Genomic DNA, 15,375 nt, shown 5'->3' on the forward strand with positions numbered 1-15,375 from the left:
GATGTTCCGACTTGAGGCATGGGTTTGGGGTTCGGTGTTTGGGAGAGGATCGGATATATTTTATTGAAAACAAAAAGTATTGTACATTCTACGATGTATTGGGTATACCCTGGGAAGATTTGATTGATTCTACGCGACATGTATTCTGGCATTATACGAACTACAACTTATTAGTTTAGTTAATCTCAACTAATAATGAAACTTCACACAACCAAACCAGACCGAACCAGATCCTGACCCACCAACCCCCAAAGTTAAAGTATTGTAGTACGTACTCCATAGTGTCAACCGTCCAACCCCGCGAAAAAACCACTAGGGACGACCCGAGGGCCCCAAAAATCAGTCAACCCGGCGGTCTGTCTGTCTGTCTGTCTACCATCCCCCGCATTTTGGTGGTCTTCTAGTCTAGTCGAAAGCATAACACGATTATCATAAGACTACGACATGGACTCCGTAACATGTGGGGTGATAACGGTGTTGAAACTCAAACTAGACCAAACCTAACCCACCCAGAGAACTGTATGTAACGTTGGGGTTCGGTTCGGCATTGGATCTGGTAGGTGGCGACTGGTGATGCGATGATCGCATGTCGATTGTATCTCGATTCTATACGGAGAAGAACTAATTCGTAGTTGCTAGTTAAGTAGATGCCGCGGTTGGGTCAGTGCGTTCGGTTGGTTCTTTGCTGCTACTCTGTCATGCCACGTTCTGTTTAATCTGGTGGCTTTGATTTCGTTTATTTAGTGGTGCTAGCTGATGAGAGGACGGACGATGAGTAAATTCCGTGGATAACTTGTTTGAACTAACTATAGTATTTTATTCTATTGATTGATCTTATCGCTGGTGAACAGCCCTAAACACTACATGGATCCCAAACACTAGACGTACATTTGCATACTGTTTAGGGAAAACCAGAACAAGTTGAAAAAGAAAATAGAAAAACATGTGAATCCCATCCTCGGTCCAGGGTCCTACCTAGTCCTAGTCCTAGTCCTAGTTCTAGTCCTAGTTCTAGTCCAAGCCCTAGACTAACCACGGAGTACTAACCACTATCCCACACCAAAGCCAGGATCGGGATCCAGACCAGGATGCACAGCACCGCAGTACAGTAATTAATATCCATATTAAATACTATAGTATGCATAGGGTCGGGACTAGGCACCCCGAACCCTGAGGACGTACGTACTCCGTCCACACCACCGGTCTGTAGACTGTACTCCGGTGTGGGCGAGTAAATGTAGGGGTAAAGGTTATGTTCGCCGATAAATCCCCAATTAGTTAGGGTATCTTTTAGTGGGTTAATAAGTTTGCTTGGTGTGGCGATGACATGACCGGACCAGAGCTCGGACTAGACCTGGCCAGACTTGAATTGACAGGGAGGGAGGTTAATCTAATTTTCCATTTTAAATTGAATTGATTGAATTGCTGAGGCGTTCATGTTCATTTCCCCTCGCTAAAGGAGTACATTTTTGCGACTTGGTCTTGATCGTTGGGAGAGAGAGACGAGGCTCGGATGGACCGGGCTGGTCCCCTTGGATTTCAATTCCCGGACTGATGGGAACTAAAATCTTTAGGTCGTTAGTCGTTACTTAGTCCACGGACGGAGACGGAACACGGAGTTCTACATTTACGATCTGTTTCTAGAGTCTGGAGGTATCGTACGATGTGCAATTGGGGTAGGTAGTGGATTACCCCGTGGGGATTGTGGATTTTGGTTCGGGTTGCTTGCGGGATTTATCTAGATAGATCGATGTATAGAGTATGTTCTTGAGGCTATCTTGATGTACCAATAGTCTACATATACGGCGTGAATTCTATGAAGTTACCTGGCTTCCTGCCTGCTGTCTGGTGAATATTAAATTGCAGACTGCTTAGTAGATGAATGTAAGATAGCTAGAGTGGTTAATGTCTAGTTGAAGGCGAAAGTATTCACAGCCCTAGATGAATATCTTCAAATCTCCCCCTGATCTTCCTCTTCAGCTCTTCCTTCCTACATACATCTCCACACAGCTTTGGATACAGCTCTACATACATCCCATACACACACTTTCATGTATCTTCCCTCATATATTCTCTCTGGATGCCTTCTGCCTTCTGCTGTACTCCTTTCAATATCAAATAAGAAGGGCAAAGAACCAATTCCCACGCAAATATCCCCACAAGTCAACCGAAAATGCTAACGGCAGATGCTTCGCTTTTGAGCATATCCTCCGATATGGCCTCATACATAGGCTCGTGGGTAGCCTTCTGCACTATGACGGGGTAAAGGTCATCAACACACCGAAATACCGTCAGATATACATGACGCATGTAAAGACCAACGTCGGGTGTTGAATTTCCCAGAACAATCTGCTATCAGCGACGTGGAGAAGACGAAAACAAGAAGAAAAAGGTTATACCAAAACATCTGCCAGTGCAATTGTCCCCGGTAAGTTGCAATTCTGTCTGACTATCTGGGAATCATGGAGCTTACTGTTTGGATAGGTGGACGAAACCTGAAACTTCCCGTCTTACCTGCAATACTTCTAATAACTTCATCAAATCAAATCTCCGTCCGTGACACTGTCTAACCAACCATAACTATGCCTCCACGCACCTCCCATACCGCGTTCTATGAGACTCTCGACAAGTACGGTCTCCGCCGTGATTTTATCAAGGAAGACCTGCAGAACGATCGCTCTGTATATGCGCAGTATCTTAGTATGCGTCGGTCCTGGGGTTGACAAAATCATCAACGTTCTTCAGGTGTGCGTCTGAACTCAAGGCTCCGAAGTCAATTGCAGTGTCGAAACCAACAGTGACGAATTGACAGTGCTGCATGAAATTTGAGCCCAGCTGACAAGAGGGTGGGGCTCCAGAAGGAGGAACGTCATGCTTTCCCCGGGGCCTATCCAGCTGGTCAATGGAGGAAAGATGCACAACCACCTCACTGTCACCCTTCCTACACTTGCGGAGTGTACCCAGGCTCAAAGAGACGACCAGCTTCGAAAATAGGGCCTTTGATATAGCCATTCAATTCGAATGGAAGCATAGACTTTTGCAGGGCTCAAACCGCACCATGGACTCTGGAAAGGTAGTATACTCGGATCACGGCCTCGTGCCCAAACACAGATAATGCTCCTCTGCTCATGCATTGATGTGAAATTCAGCACATGACAGCCCATGAACAGTGCGCCTGGCGCGACGATGCGTTTCAGAATTCAGCACGTTCTGGACGCAGTCCTTATATGGTTCGATTATTCCTCTGTCAAACATAATTTGCAGAAACTCATGCTTGGTTCGCCACAGCCCGCAAATCTAGAAAAAGCGAAGGACATTGACAAACTCTATGATGGAAGAGGATAGAGGACCTCATTATAAAGCAAATAGTACGATATGGCACTCGCTTATGCAAAACACCGAAGCCCAAATTTGACTCTTACACAGCGCAACCGCTGCTCAGAGAAAGCACCCTATGTTGGGTGGCTTTTTCATCGACAATTTCATTGACGCCCATTTTCCCATTGTCACGGACTATGACGTATGGCCAGAAAAGATGGTGTCTGGATACGTCCGCGCCGAGGCATATCGCTTAATCGCCTTGATTCCCGCGCAGACAGAGGGAATGGAACTTCCGACGTTGACATATTTGTTTACCAGCAGCCTATCGGAGAACTGGGCCGTCTCCTGGATCCCCCATACCAAGGTCCGTCCGTGGAGTGAGGGAGTCATAGATGTTCTTAGAGCAGATGAGGATTTTCGGATCCGAAAGATATTGAGGGACAGCGTCAAACCAGTGACAGTGCTCATCCGATAATATTGCTACGTACTACGGACTCTGTCGAGGCTGGGCACGAGTCTGCCACCTTTCTAGGCGGGCATTTCTTTCATCTATCGACTGCCGGGAGCCGGTCCTATTCTGGTGCTTCCGCTTAACTATGCGTCGAATTAGACGAACTTCGGCAAACAAAACGAACAGCATGTTGGCCAGATGATTCCTCCGTGCCAAGCACTGTTCTACAGAGCTTTCAGCTTATCTATATAGAATAGGAATACTACAAAACGCTCCCCTTAGCGAGGGTCCGTTAGGAAGGATGTCCATCACAACTCCTACTGGAAGTGGGCTGAATTACGCAGAATACCCTCCTGGCGAGAACCTCATAACCCACTATCAAACCATCTTCATTTAAATCTTCAACCTTGGCAAACGAAAGAGCTTCTGGAAATCAACAAACTCGAAACGAGTTTATCCTAGAGCTCATAGTCGTTTACTAGTCGGAAGGCCAACGGCCCTGTCGCAGGAGCAGGAGAACATCGCATTGCGGAGCTGTGAACAGATAGAACGATATTCAGTTTCTTATCAGCTGGGCAGAAGAGATTGTTGCATTCGTGGTTCCCCCGCATGGGACTCATTCATGGTTAATGTGTCTTGCTATATTTGCTCATACCGACTGCGCCTTCCATCGCTGGTTCCGTCAAAGTCTTAGCCAAGTTTGCGGATCGATGTGCCCAATCCAGGCAAGGATCTTGCAAGCAATAAGGGTAAATAAAAGGAGTGAGGGAAGGTGAGAGGGAAGGTGAGAGAGAAGTGGGCGAGAAGGTGGGCGGGAAGGTGGGAGGTGGTTGTTTACTTCACTTGCAGAAGAGGAATTTTGGCGGGGGTTTGGGGGTCAGGGAAGAGAAGAAAACTTTCTTCGCCACTCACTCTTATCACTGAACAAAATGAAAGCCATGGAGGTGCAGTGTGCTATAGTAACATGGTGCAGTTAATGATAAGCCCCCATCCAACAGAAAGAAAGACAGGGGGGAAAGGGCCCATCTCAAGAAGGAATATTTTCTTCTGCATTCACTTTCCAGACCGAGCCAGCCAAACAATGGCCATCTTCTGGGGTGAACTGGGATCTTGGTTCTAGTGTAGGTGGCTGGTGTGTTGAAATAGCGGCCTATCTGTTTCTTCTACTTTGTTCATTCACTACAATGCAAAACCGAGGTTGACCTTGGAAGTAGCTCCTCCCTCCTTCCTCCCTAGCCAACTCCATTTTCCTGCGTCTTACCTCGATCTCCTGACTCCTGCCTCTCTCCTGCCTCTCTCCCTGAGCAAGCTGTGGATGCTGAGAGCACGTCACCTGGTAATGTCGCACTCTTGCTTCCCTCTTCTCGATACCCTGTGACTAATGGAATATAGACCGTCAATATGGCTGCCGTCATCACGACTGTGTCTCCTGCTGTGTCTCCTGCTGTGTCTCCTGCTGTGTCTCCTGCTGTGTCTCCTGCTGTGTCTCCTGCTGTTGTCGTGCCTCCGACCCCTTCCGCCGGTCCCTCAAAGGCTTCTCTGGCGTCTACCGCCCCGCCTCCAGCGCCAGTGATAATTGAATCACACAGTGCGCTGCCCCCAGACCACGCTCAACCTGGCCTGGTGGTTATCTGGGGAAGATTTAAGGCAGTCGAACTCAGATCATGTTGCGACTACCCCGATCTGCCCCCTCCCCGAAACATTCCAAGCAGCGCAGTGGCGGGAGGACCCCCGGACTACGACGGAGCCTTTCTGTTGGAAATTTGTCCTGCCCATCTGGGCGGGGTCAAATGCATGCATCCTAATTGTGTGCAGATCAAGAGATGCGAGGTACGTTCATGAACAAAGGCTATCAAGATAGGAACTAACTTTTCTAGTTAATGGTAGGGGAAGGATACGTGTGCCCTGGAGAATGGTGCCCGCATGCCCACCTTGTTCTGCCTACCTGCCGAAACTTGTTGAGCAGGTCACCTTGTACCACCTCCTGCGACAAGGGCCATGACTATCCGCAGTTTCGGAAATGGAGTCATATGAATGGATTTTATCATAGGTTCAACAATACTCTGAATTGGGAACTGCCCGATCTGGACAGGGAGCTTGGGGATTTTTAGTCCGCCAGCACCCCGCCAGCACCCCGCCAGCATTTCCGCCTCATCTTAGATATCTTCGGTCACAGACGATCTTTCTGTGATCTATTCTAGTTTATTTTCCGTCACCTTCACCGGAATCAGATTCTGATCAGCCCAAAATGAGATTTATTTTGTTTTCAAACCATGTGCGTTGTCTGTGTTGCAGATTTATCATTTTTTTTATTTTACCTTAAAAGAGATTCCAGATATACTAATAGTTAAACCTATCTATAGGAGCAGTCTTTCAATTAAATCAAATTCAATCACGATGGCGATCTTATCTTCTTTGTAACAAAGAACAAAATTGTGTGTGTTTGATAATTGACTAACGGCGAGCGACTCGATATTTATAACAGATATCAAAATGTCATCTAGATGGTTGACGTAAGTTTCAACACTATTCTCCTGGCAATCGGATCAGCAGACAACACCGTACAACTATAAAACGTGAAGATCGGCGAGTGCGTGAAAATATAGGACTTTCTCACGGCCGTAAAACGCTTCGCTGAGCTTAATGTAGTATTGTTGCAAACCAAGCTTCTCGTCGTTATCCACGAACAGTTTAAGAGGGTTTCTCATAAACTTCCGGCAGATAGGGCGCATGTCTTGCGATAGAGTAGCGCTAACTAACTATTATAAACTGCTTGTCGGCCGGGGTGGCACAGAAGATCTCCTGAATATCACGGCGCATGTCAATTTGGTCAAGCATCTTGTCACACTCGTCGAGAACGAACGCCTTAACGTTACGCAGGGAGATCTTCTTGTCGCGGATCAAAGCGTTGAGACGACCGGGGGTAGTGATAATAATATTGGGTAGGTTTTCGTATTCGATATATCTCCGTAGAAGACGGCGATTTTCAAATCGGGAAGATACTTGTTGAAACTAGCGTATTCGTTCTTGACAACGCGTGTAGCACATAAGTTTAGATGTGGGCGTTCCGTTAGGCGTGATTGCGCTGGCATCGCTGGCATGGGCGCTCTGGCTGCTACGACAAAACAGGAATCCGAAGAAGGCTCAGGCGCAAGATCCTGGCCCGAGTCTAGATAAAATTCAGACCCATGGCCATCTATGCTCGATGGTGCCCTCCGCTGGATATGAGTCCGGAATGTTTAAACTTGGCAGCCCAGTCGTATCAGATGTGTGGGGGGGGGGCTTAATTGAAGCTATTAGCCTAGCTCTGATTATCAAACACCTCCCTATGCAATTCAGCGTGGCGAGCAGATCATGTTTCATGGCTATAGCATGTGAGAAAGCATTGGCTCGAGATACTCTTTGGTTTGCATCTTTGGCTGTTCGGTTCGTAACAGTTTGTCGACAGGGGCTCCAGAGTAGATGCTTTATCAAGAGATTCTGGTTGTTCCATCGCAACTTTGAATCATCCAAGGATCAAGATGTGTAAAGCTCTCATTGAATATGTTGGATTTTCTCAAAACGGTTACTAGACTATGCCATGCCAAAGACAAAAAAGTCAACATGATACAAACGTTCCAATTTCATTTATCTCCCGCTATGATACACCGTAAGTTAAGGGAACCCAGAGAACTGGAAGGCCAGACAGACACAGCAAACGCGAAATCAAGACGTGAACGGAATTAAATGAGGCAGTGCATCCTTCCTCCCACTCGGATGTTTTTTATCATGAACCATCCCCCCGGAATAAATTCAAGGGAGAAACAAAATTGAGATAGAAGAGTTCGCCAATTAGGGTTTGTTTCTTATCTACCAGGCATTGACGTCGAAGTTGGGCTTCAGATGGTTAGATATGAACGATAGAGATAGATGTAGGGTTGGCTCACCTCCGAAAAGTAGGTCGTCACCACGGTTCGATCGGAGAACTTCCGTCCAGCGAGGGCCTTCAATGCATTCGTGGTCGACTCTACCGTGTCAAACTTGACAAAGATCTTGCCCACACCGGGAGACTGCCTGCTGCCGCCAGAAGGTCGCGGTATCTTCAGCTCGACGATCTGTCCGTACTTGGAGCATTCATCGCGCACATCGTCGCAGATTTCTATTCTCGTTAGCGGCGTGGTTCATCAAACAGAGCATAGAAATAATACCTTCATAGTCTTCATTGTCCATCAACTCCTCAGGCGTCACCATGTTCAATAGCTGCAACACGCGGCTGGTTTCCAGATCCTGCGATGTCGTCTTGGCGAACATTGACATGGCATTGACGCCCATGTCCAATCCAGACGCCTGCGTCGTTCCAATACTGGCGCGCACCACCTTGAGATGCCGGTCGCCCAGTTCCATACCGTTAAGACCTTCCACAGCAATGCTCGTGGCGGAAGGATCGGCGTATTCACAGAAAGCAATTCCCTGGTAAATGTTAGACTGAGATATCACTAATCAAGAATGGCAAATTACCCGAGACTCTTCCGTCGAAGCATCCTTGACCAAAACAAAAGACTTCAATTCACCGAACGACTTCAGAAGCATGGTGACGGGCTCTTCGGGGATATAGCTAGGGATGTTGGAGACACAGATCTTGTTCGCGGAGTCGGGAACTTCGTTCAACAGCACACCCTCCTGGTATTCTTGCTCGGTCGTGTTGCTAGGGACGATGTAATCCTTGGGTCGTCGGATATCCAAGCCCTTGTGCTCGCCATTGGCAGCACCGTTGCCTTCCATGGCTGCATGTTCATCCATCGAGATGCCGTCAAATGCAAGAGCAACTGTGGCGTCGTTGGGCGACTTGAATTCGACGAGAGCGAAGGTATGGTCATCAGAAACCTGCGCCGAGATACAAGGGTCGACGCTTTGAATGACGTTGAGACCATTGAGTTGGGTGTTAAGGAAAGCCAGCAGAGACTCGCCCGTCACGCTAGTAGGAATGTTGTAGATAAAGAGACGCTTGGCCTGGCGAGAGTTGGAAGGTTTGAGCATTGCGCTGTCGGCCGATCCGCCACCGGGTTGCGCCATAAAGGCCTGAAGACGGCTGGGATCCATGGGCTGCTGTCGAGGGGCACCGGGAAGAGGAAACATTCCTACAGAAGTCAGCAATGCTCTTTGCGACAGTCAAGGGACCACGGGGGGAGAGTTCATACCAGACAGCTTAGCTTGTTCCGCGGTCACGTTCTCATAACCAGGAGGCTTGATATCCCATTGTGTCAAGCGACGTTTCCGGTCCAGGATCGACGGCACATCTGTCAAGTCGGGCGTAGGCTCGCGCTTGCGCGGAGCAGGCGACGGGCTCCTCTTGCGCTCTCTCCGGCTCTCCCGATCACGGTCGCCGCGATCTCTGCCTTCCCGCCGAGGTCTATCCTCAAACAAATCTCCTCTCTCCCGCTCGCGCCGAGATGGTCGGTCTTCGTAGTCTCTACGTCGGCGATCGCCGCGCTCGCCACGCTCTCCGCGGTCACCACGTTCGGGACGCTCACCACGCTCACCACGGTCTCGGTCCCATTCGCGATCCTCCCTCCGGCTGGAGTACCGGTCCTCTCGTTCCCGAGCGCGATAGTCCCGGCTCGACGAGTACGTGTCTACCTCGTAGTCGCGTCGAGAGCCTCGGGAACCGTAATGGGGGGACCGCGATCGTCTTCTTTCGCCTCGTTCACCTCGTTCGCCTCTCTCTCCTCTGTCGCCTCCCCGTTCGCGCCGCTCTTCACGCTGTGGGTTCGATAGGTGGTTAGTTTCTCGTCGGGGGTGGTGCGAGCTAGGTATTCAGCTCGGAGTATATCGTAAGTTCACTCACGTAGTAGTCCCTAGGGCGACCAGAGTCTCCTATAACTTATTAGCTAGACATTCAAGCCGAGCGAAAAGCTGAAACACAACAAGACGAGCATGTCTCACCTCTGGAAGAATAGGTATCGCCGTTCATACTGAGCTCCAGTTACCGGTTTCCGCGATCTCACTTATTAATATTTTTTTGCTTTCTCCGACGGGTATGTCAAAGAGATGGGTCCCAGAAAAACAACAAGAAACCTCCGGAATAGGTCAGGGGCCGCAACAAACAGGCTCAAAGACAGGCCGATGGGACGAAGCAGGGGCACTGGGGAGAGACTGGAAGGGCCGAGTTGCGCAGAGGAAAACTCGCAGGTGACGATCGGCGAAGCAGCCGCGCGACTATCCCTGCTGAGGTTTAGTCTGTGTCTGACCGCCTGCGCTTTGTGTCGACGCTCGGCAGAATCGGGGGCTTTGGCTTCGCGCTTTTGCCTCCTGCCATGCGAAACTTGACCATTCCACGCTCTCACCATGACCGTTGGGGCCTTTTCCGAGTGGCGCAAGCTTCCTGTCAGTCTCAGCGAACTCTGCATTAACACCACGCTGCGCTGTGGGCAGTCTTTCAGGTATATAGCTCTTCTCCTTCTGGTCCTATGCTTGCGCGCACTGACACAACCCTCACATCAATCTAGATGGCATAATGTCCCCGACACCGAGGAATGGCGATGTGTTCTACACGGCCGTCTTCTCTCCTTAAAGCAAGACCCCAGCCACCTTTACTATCGAACATACATCACCTCCAAACCAACAACGCCAGCACCTTCATCCCCTTCGAACTCTACCTCGGACCCCTCCGACACCACCCTCGCCCTCATTAAACACTACCTAAACCTCACCTCCAACCTAACCGACCTCTATGCCCTCTGGTCCTCACAGGACCCGAACTTCCGCAAAAAAGCTCCCCAATTCACCGGTATCCGCATCCTGCGCCAAGACGCCTGGGAAGCCCTGATCGGCTTCATCTGCAGCAGCAACAACAACATCTCGCGCATCTCGCAGATGGTCGAGAAGCTATGCTTGCATTACGGGCCCGCCGTCGCCTCGGTTGACGGTCGCGCATACCACGACTTCCCTACCCCGGAGGCTTTGACGGGCGACGATGTTGAAAGTCGGCTCCGGGCGCTGGGCTTCGGGTACCGCGCGAAATACATCTATCAGACGGCGGTGATGGTCGCGAAGGAGAAAGGGGACGGGTGGTTGGACTCGCTGAGGAATCCTGAGTGTCCGGCGTTTGGGGGAGAGAAGGGGGAAGCTGGAGAGATGTTTCCGGAGGGTAGAGAGGGATATCGCGAGGCGCATGAGAAATTGCTCTCGTTGCAGGGGGTGGGACCGAAGGTTGCGGACTGCGTGTGCTTGATGGGCTTGGGATGGGGTGAGGCGGTGCCGGTTGATACTCATGGTGAGTTGTTTCTTATCTCTTTCTTTTTACTTTTTTCTTTCCCCCCCTCAACATGGGATCGTGCTGATTGCGTTAGTCTGGCAAATCGCCCAACGAGACTATAAGTTCGGCAAGGGGTCCCATAAATCCCTCACGAAAGCCACATACGATGCTGTCGGTAACCATTTCCGCAAGCTTTGGGGCAAGGAGGCCGGGTGGGCTCATAGCGTTCTGTTTACGGCCGATCTGAGGTCCTTTTCTGATCGACTGGTTGCGCCCAAGGCGAAGGTCGAGGTAGACGTCAAGGAGGAAGAAGATGACAAGGGCGACGTGAAGCTCGAAACGACAGTCACGACGTCAACGGTTGCGTTGAAGCGGTCTGCGACTGAGGAGGCCGATGTCAAGGCTGAGCCGGTCGACGATGAGTCCAAGGAGAATCTCAAGGCCGTGGTTCAAGCGGCGCAGACGACCACCACAAGGAGGATGTCAAAGCGGCTTCGGAGTCGCTGATAGGGGACCGGGTATACTTGTTCGATATTAAATTTCATTCTGTGTATATATTAAGACTAAACCTTTTTAGACGGTGTATGTCCGGTTACAATAGACTTCATACAAGACAGCAATTTTATCTATCTACAAAGGGATATAATCACCAAGCCGAGAGTAACACCCACACCAGCAGCAACAGCTGCGCCGGCGCAAAGCCAACAACGCTCAAACTCGCCGCCCCTGTTGCCGTCTCCGACCTCGTCTCATGAGCAGCCCCGGCGTCCGAAGTAGGTGCAGGCGTAGTCGTCGCCGTCGCCGTCGCCGTGGACTCGGACCCCGTTCCAACCACGACCTGCGAGCTGGTCGACGCCGGCCAGACAAAAGACGACGACGAATACGTGCCCATACACGAGGTCGAGAACGGCAATTCCCGAGTCTGCGTGACCTGTGGAACGGCCGGACAAGAAGGAAGAGCAACGACCGAGTCCGAATCGCCGATGATGAGACTTATATCATCGACCGCTGTAGTTAAGTAGCCGTCATCCCAGTCGTGGCAGAAGTCGCGCCAGGCTCGCAGGGTGGATAGGATCTCGGCGTCGGATTGCGTGTAGGTGAGTGGTTCGTCAGAGGAGATGGCGCGAACAATACAGCCTAGACAGTTGGCGGAGTTGACTTGTAGGGTGGAATCGATGATGCAGATCGTCCAGTCTCTGGGGTTGGGGCCTGCTTCGACCGCGGCATGGCCTGGTATATGAGGTTAGCCCGACGATAGATATGGAAGGAAGATAGTAGGGCTACTGACTGCAGACTTTGTGGCAGGTGTCCGGGATGATCTGAGCCGGAGTATCGGTCGAATTGTCCGCTGGTACTGTAAGCATCTCCATTTCGAGGTGGAGTGGGTCTGTAGATACAGTCTACACTCCGGTGTACTTCAGGGATTCGAAGTATTGGAAGAAGAACCTAGGGCGCGAGAGATACTCGGAAGGATTCTCTACTTAAACGGTGCCTACGTTCAAAACTCCAGGAACTTACTGTCACCAAAAAAATGAGCATCGCCGTCGTCGCCTACACAGAGTCTCGAGAAGGGTCCTATTCGGAGATAGATCGCAGCCGGTGCCTTGGCGGCTCCCGGGAGATCCTTATAACTGGCCGCTTATCATTGTTTAAGAGGGGTTCCTGGGGGCCTTTTCCCTAGTTCAATCCAGGGGCACCCTTACACTACGCCAATAAGGCACCGGTTCCATGGGATGTGACTTTGGCCATTAATATCGAGATTAGGGCTTGAACGACGGATGCAACCCTGATGAGGCGGTGTTTTGGTTCGTATATTTTAGCGTGAACATGTGCTTGGACCTTGAAACTGTCGAATTATTTCTTCACTTAGTAGGTATAATTATATATACGCCCATACCAGGATAGTTTTCATGCAACTTTTTGCCCGAGTGACTCCGGGGTGGGCCCATGATGAATATTTATCTTGACCGCGATGAATATCTAGCAAACCACAGTTACTGTGACCACATTACTATGCTCTCCACTTGCGTGGGTGAAGCGTCTACTTTTGACCATGGCCTACAGATAGTATGGGCAATCATTTCACTAGTTTAATTGTCCAGTGGGGTCGGTTTTCAGGCAGGAGAAAGACTACCATTCTTACAAGACTCCAGTACCTGTGGTATATTCTACTAGAACCAAATGCAAACCAGTTAACCATATAATAAGAGAGTATCTGTATAACACAGTATAAAGGTTGCGGTGATCGAGTCTATTATAACAAAGAGCTGTCATGTATCTATGGTTCATGTTTCTAGGATATTAACCAAAGACTTCGGAAGAAAATGAAGTTTGACTCACTGGAAGACTGCTAATCCTGCCCGTGAATATTAGCCCAAAGACCTTGTAGCCTTTCCCCCGGTAGATGTCATATGTGAGTCTACGCTCTCCTGTCTTCTTCCCCTACCCCAACTCTACAGATACCGGGATTGCACCTCTTTGCGTTACTATGTCTATATTGAAAACGGTGGAAATGGACACCGATGCCTTTGCCATTCAACAAAGCATTAAAATAATCAGATCAAAGCCCTAACCATGGCAACGAGGAGATAAGAGTGAATTGAAATACAGCTTTGAACAGATCAAAGTGGTATAAAGCCTCAGCCAACAACTTGACTTATGTGACTCATGACTTGCAGATCAGAATGCGCATCTTCTGGTCGGACAGACTATGGCCAATGCGTACAGATCAATTGTGATAGTGGGCAAAGAAGGAGATCAAACACCCCTGCTACATCGACAAAGAAGTCTGTTAAAAATTGGGCCAGAAGCTTCATGACTGATATACTATAATGGTGGGAAGGGAATCTCCCACGTAGCTACGTGAAGATGCAAGATGGTGGTTCCACAACTCAAAATCCCAGGGACCAAGAACATCTTCCAAAAAGCTGGCAATTGCTTGGTGGAGACCGTTTTCCAAACGTATCGAATTCTAGCCCATTATGTCGATTCCAAACCCACACCCTGAGAAGAATACAGGGCCGTTAACCGAAAAGACGAGATCAGTGTCGGGTTTCAGCTTTAACCTGATCACGGCATGGTTCAGTATAAAATGCAATTGAGGATCAGAGCAAGCCTGAGTCTGGAGAATTCGAGCTAGATACGCGGATAGATCGACTGGCGGGTTCATCCAAGGAGGGCACCATTGACCCAATCGCCATCACTTCCAATTACCCAAACATTTCCGTTTCAAAATTCATCCTTTCATCGATGGAAATGACCGCATGTGTCAACTAATCTTCAACTTCCATGCTTCTCAAAGCGCGAATTTTCCTTGAAAAAGTATCTAGCTCAAAGAACACCCCGCAGCGCTTTTTGATGTATTTTGGACGAATAAGCGATGGCGAAGCAAGTCCAAGATGTTTTCAAGGTGAATATATTTAAGCGTAGCTCGTGAGCCTGCGAAGGTCAGACGAAGATGACAGATCGCTCGAGGCTTTGAAAGCAACGGAGAAATGGACTCTCAGCTTGTGCTCCATTCGGCTCGCCAGAATGGCATAAGGTGTTTACATGATTGCGTGCACAGTCTTGCAAGGCAAACAGAGAAAAATGGGCCAAGATGAAGCCAGATACCCTGGTGGTAGCACGTGAACCCGACGATGTTGTTTATTCAGATGGCACCGATGATCCAGCTACTGGAAGGCCTCCGGCAAGCGTTCGTTCGGACCAATCGCCATCTTTATCAAAAATTCAATAGCTTCCTCTATCGACGAACCCCCAAATTGCGCGTATCTGCACGGACGAGGCAAGGACCGACAAATCTATGTCATGGATAGCCTACCTAGGCATTACTAAAACGGGACAAATATATTAAGTGGATCCACCATTTACATGATAAAGATCTGTTGGAAGGAGCTCAGATTATTTCTGAGCATGAAGATGTCACCGCTTAGAGGAAAGGCCGTATCGATCCCCTTACTCTGGCAAGCTGTTTATTCCTGTCATCATTCTCGACTTTGCCAGCGTCAATCCCGCGACAAAAGGTGGGACTACAGGGTTATACACGAGCATAGGGCCTGTTCTAAACTCCACTTTCAATGACTTTCAATACATTTGCGCTGGAGTGTATGTACCTATATAACTAGGATGAGAAGAAGCCAGCTATGCACAAGGAACTAGGATATGTGAAGAAAAGCATGCACAAGCTGGTGGGAAGTTGGTCAAGTCACCTTGATCGGACTGTGGATTGACAAGATGAATTTTATATCTCTTTATCGTTGACTACAAAAATGGCCTGTGGTTTTTTCGTTTATGAAGCCGTCTGTTAACAAGTTCTCGAAGTATAGGGCCTGGAACGCTCTATCGATATATTACTATTCGTTAGGACGCG

At 49.2% G+C, this 15,375-nt stretch overlaps 4 protein-coding genes across 4 annotated transcripts; 2 read left to right on the forward strand and 2 right to left on the reverse strand.

The window, feature by feature from the left end:
* Positions 1-5,173: 5,173 nt before the first annotated feature.
* LDX57_001384 (uncharacterized protein) lies at positions 5,174-5,734 on the forward strand (the record flags this gene model as incomplete). Its single annotated transcript, XM_046083025.1, has 2 exons — positions 5,174-5,602; positions 5,660-5,734. The coding sequence occupies 2 exons, from the start codon at positions 5,174-5,176 to the stop codon at positions 5,732-5,734; spliced, it is 504 nt and encodes a 167-aa protein (XP_045938982.1).
* A 1,887-nt stretch (positions 5,735-7,621) lies between these two features.
* LDX57_001385 (splicing factor u2af large subunit) lies at positions 7,622-9,722 on the reverse strand (the record flags this gene model as incomplete). The annotated part of the gene is made up of 7 exons (XM_046083026.1): positions 7,622-7,648; positions 7,699-7,910; positions 7,960-8,221; positions 8,270-8,889; positions 8,950-9,511; positions 9,597-9,625; positions 9,695-9,722. The coding sequence occupies 7 exons, from the start codon at positions 9,720-9,722 to the stop codon at positions 7,622-7,624; spliced, it is 1,740 nt and encodes a 579-aa protein (XP_045938983.1).
* Positions 9,723-10,096: 374 nt separating this feature from the next.
* Positions 10,097-11,513, forward strand: OGG1 (8-oxoguanine glycosylase OGG1; the record flags this gene model as incomplete). Its single annotated transcript, XM_046083027.1, has 3 exons — positions 10,097-10,191; positions 10,258-11,024; positions 11,101-11,513. The coding sequence occupies 3 exons, from the start codon at positions 10,097-10,099 to the stop codon at positions 11,511-11,513; spliced, it is 1,275 nt and encodes a 424-aa protein (XP_045938984.1).
* Positions 11,514-11,652: 139 nt separating this feature from the next.
* On the reverse strand, positions 11,653-12,376 carry LDX57_001387 (uncharacterized protein; the record flags this gene model as incomplete). The annotated part of the gene is made up of 2 exons (XM_046083028.1): positions 11,653-12,236; positions 12,295-12,376. 2 exons carry the CDS (start codon positions 12,374-12,376, stop codon positions 11,653-11,655), a joined length of 666 nt encoding a protein of 221 aa, XP_045938985.1.
* Positions 12,377-15,375: the final 2,999 nt, after the last annotated feature.

This window comes from Aspergillus melleus, assembly GCF_016097325.1.
Source record: "Aspergillus melleus strain CBS 546.65 chromosome Unknown contig1, whole genome shotgun sequence".
In the NCBI taxonomy this organism is placed as follows: domain Eukaryota; kingdom Fungi; phylum Ascomycota; class Eurotiomycetes; order Eurotiales; family Aspergillaceae; genus Aspergillus; species Aspergillus melleus.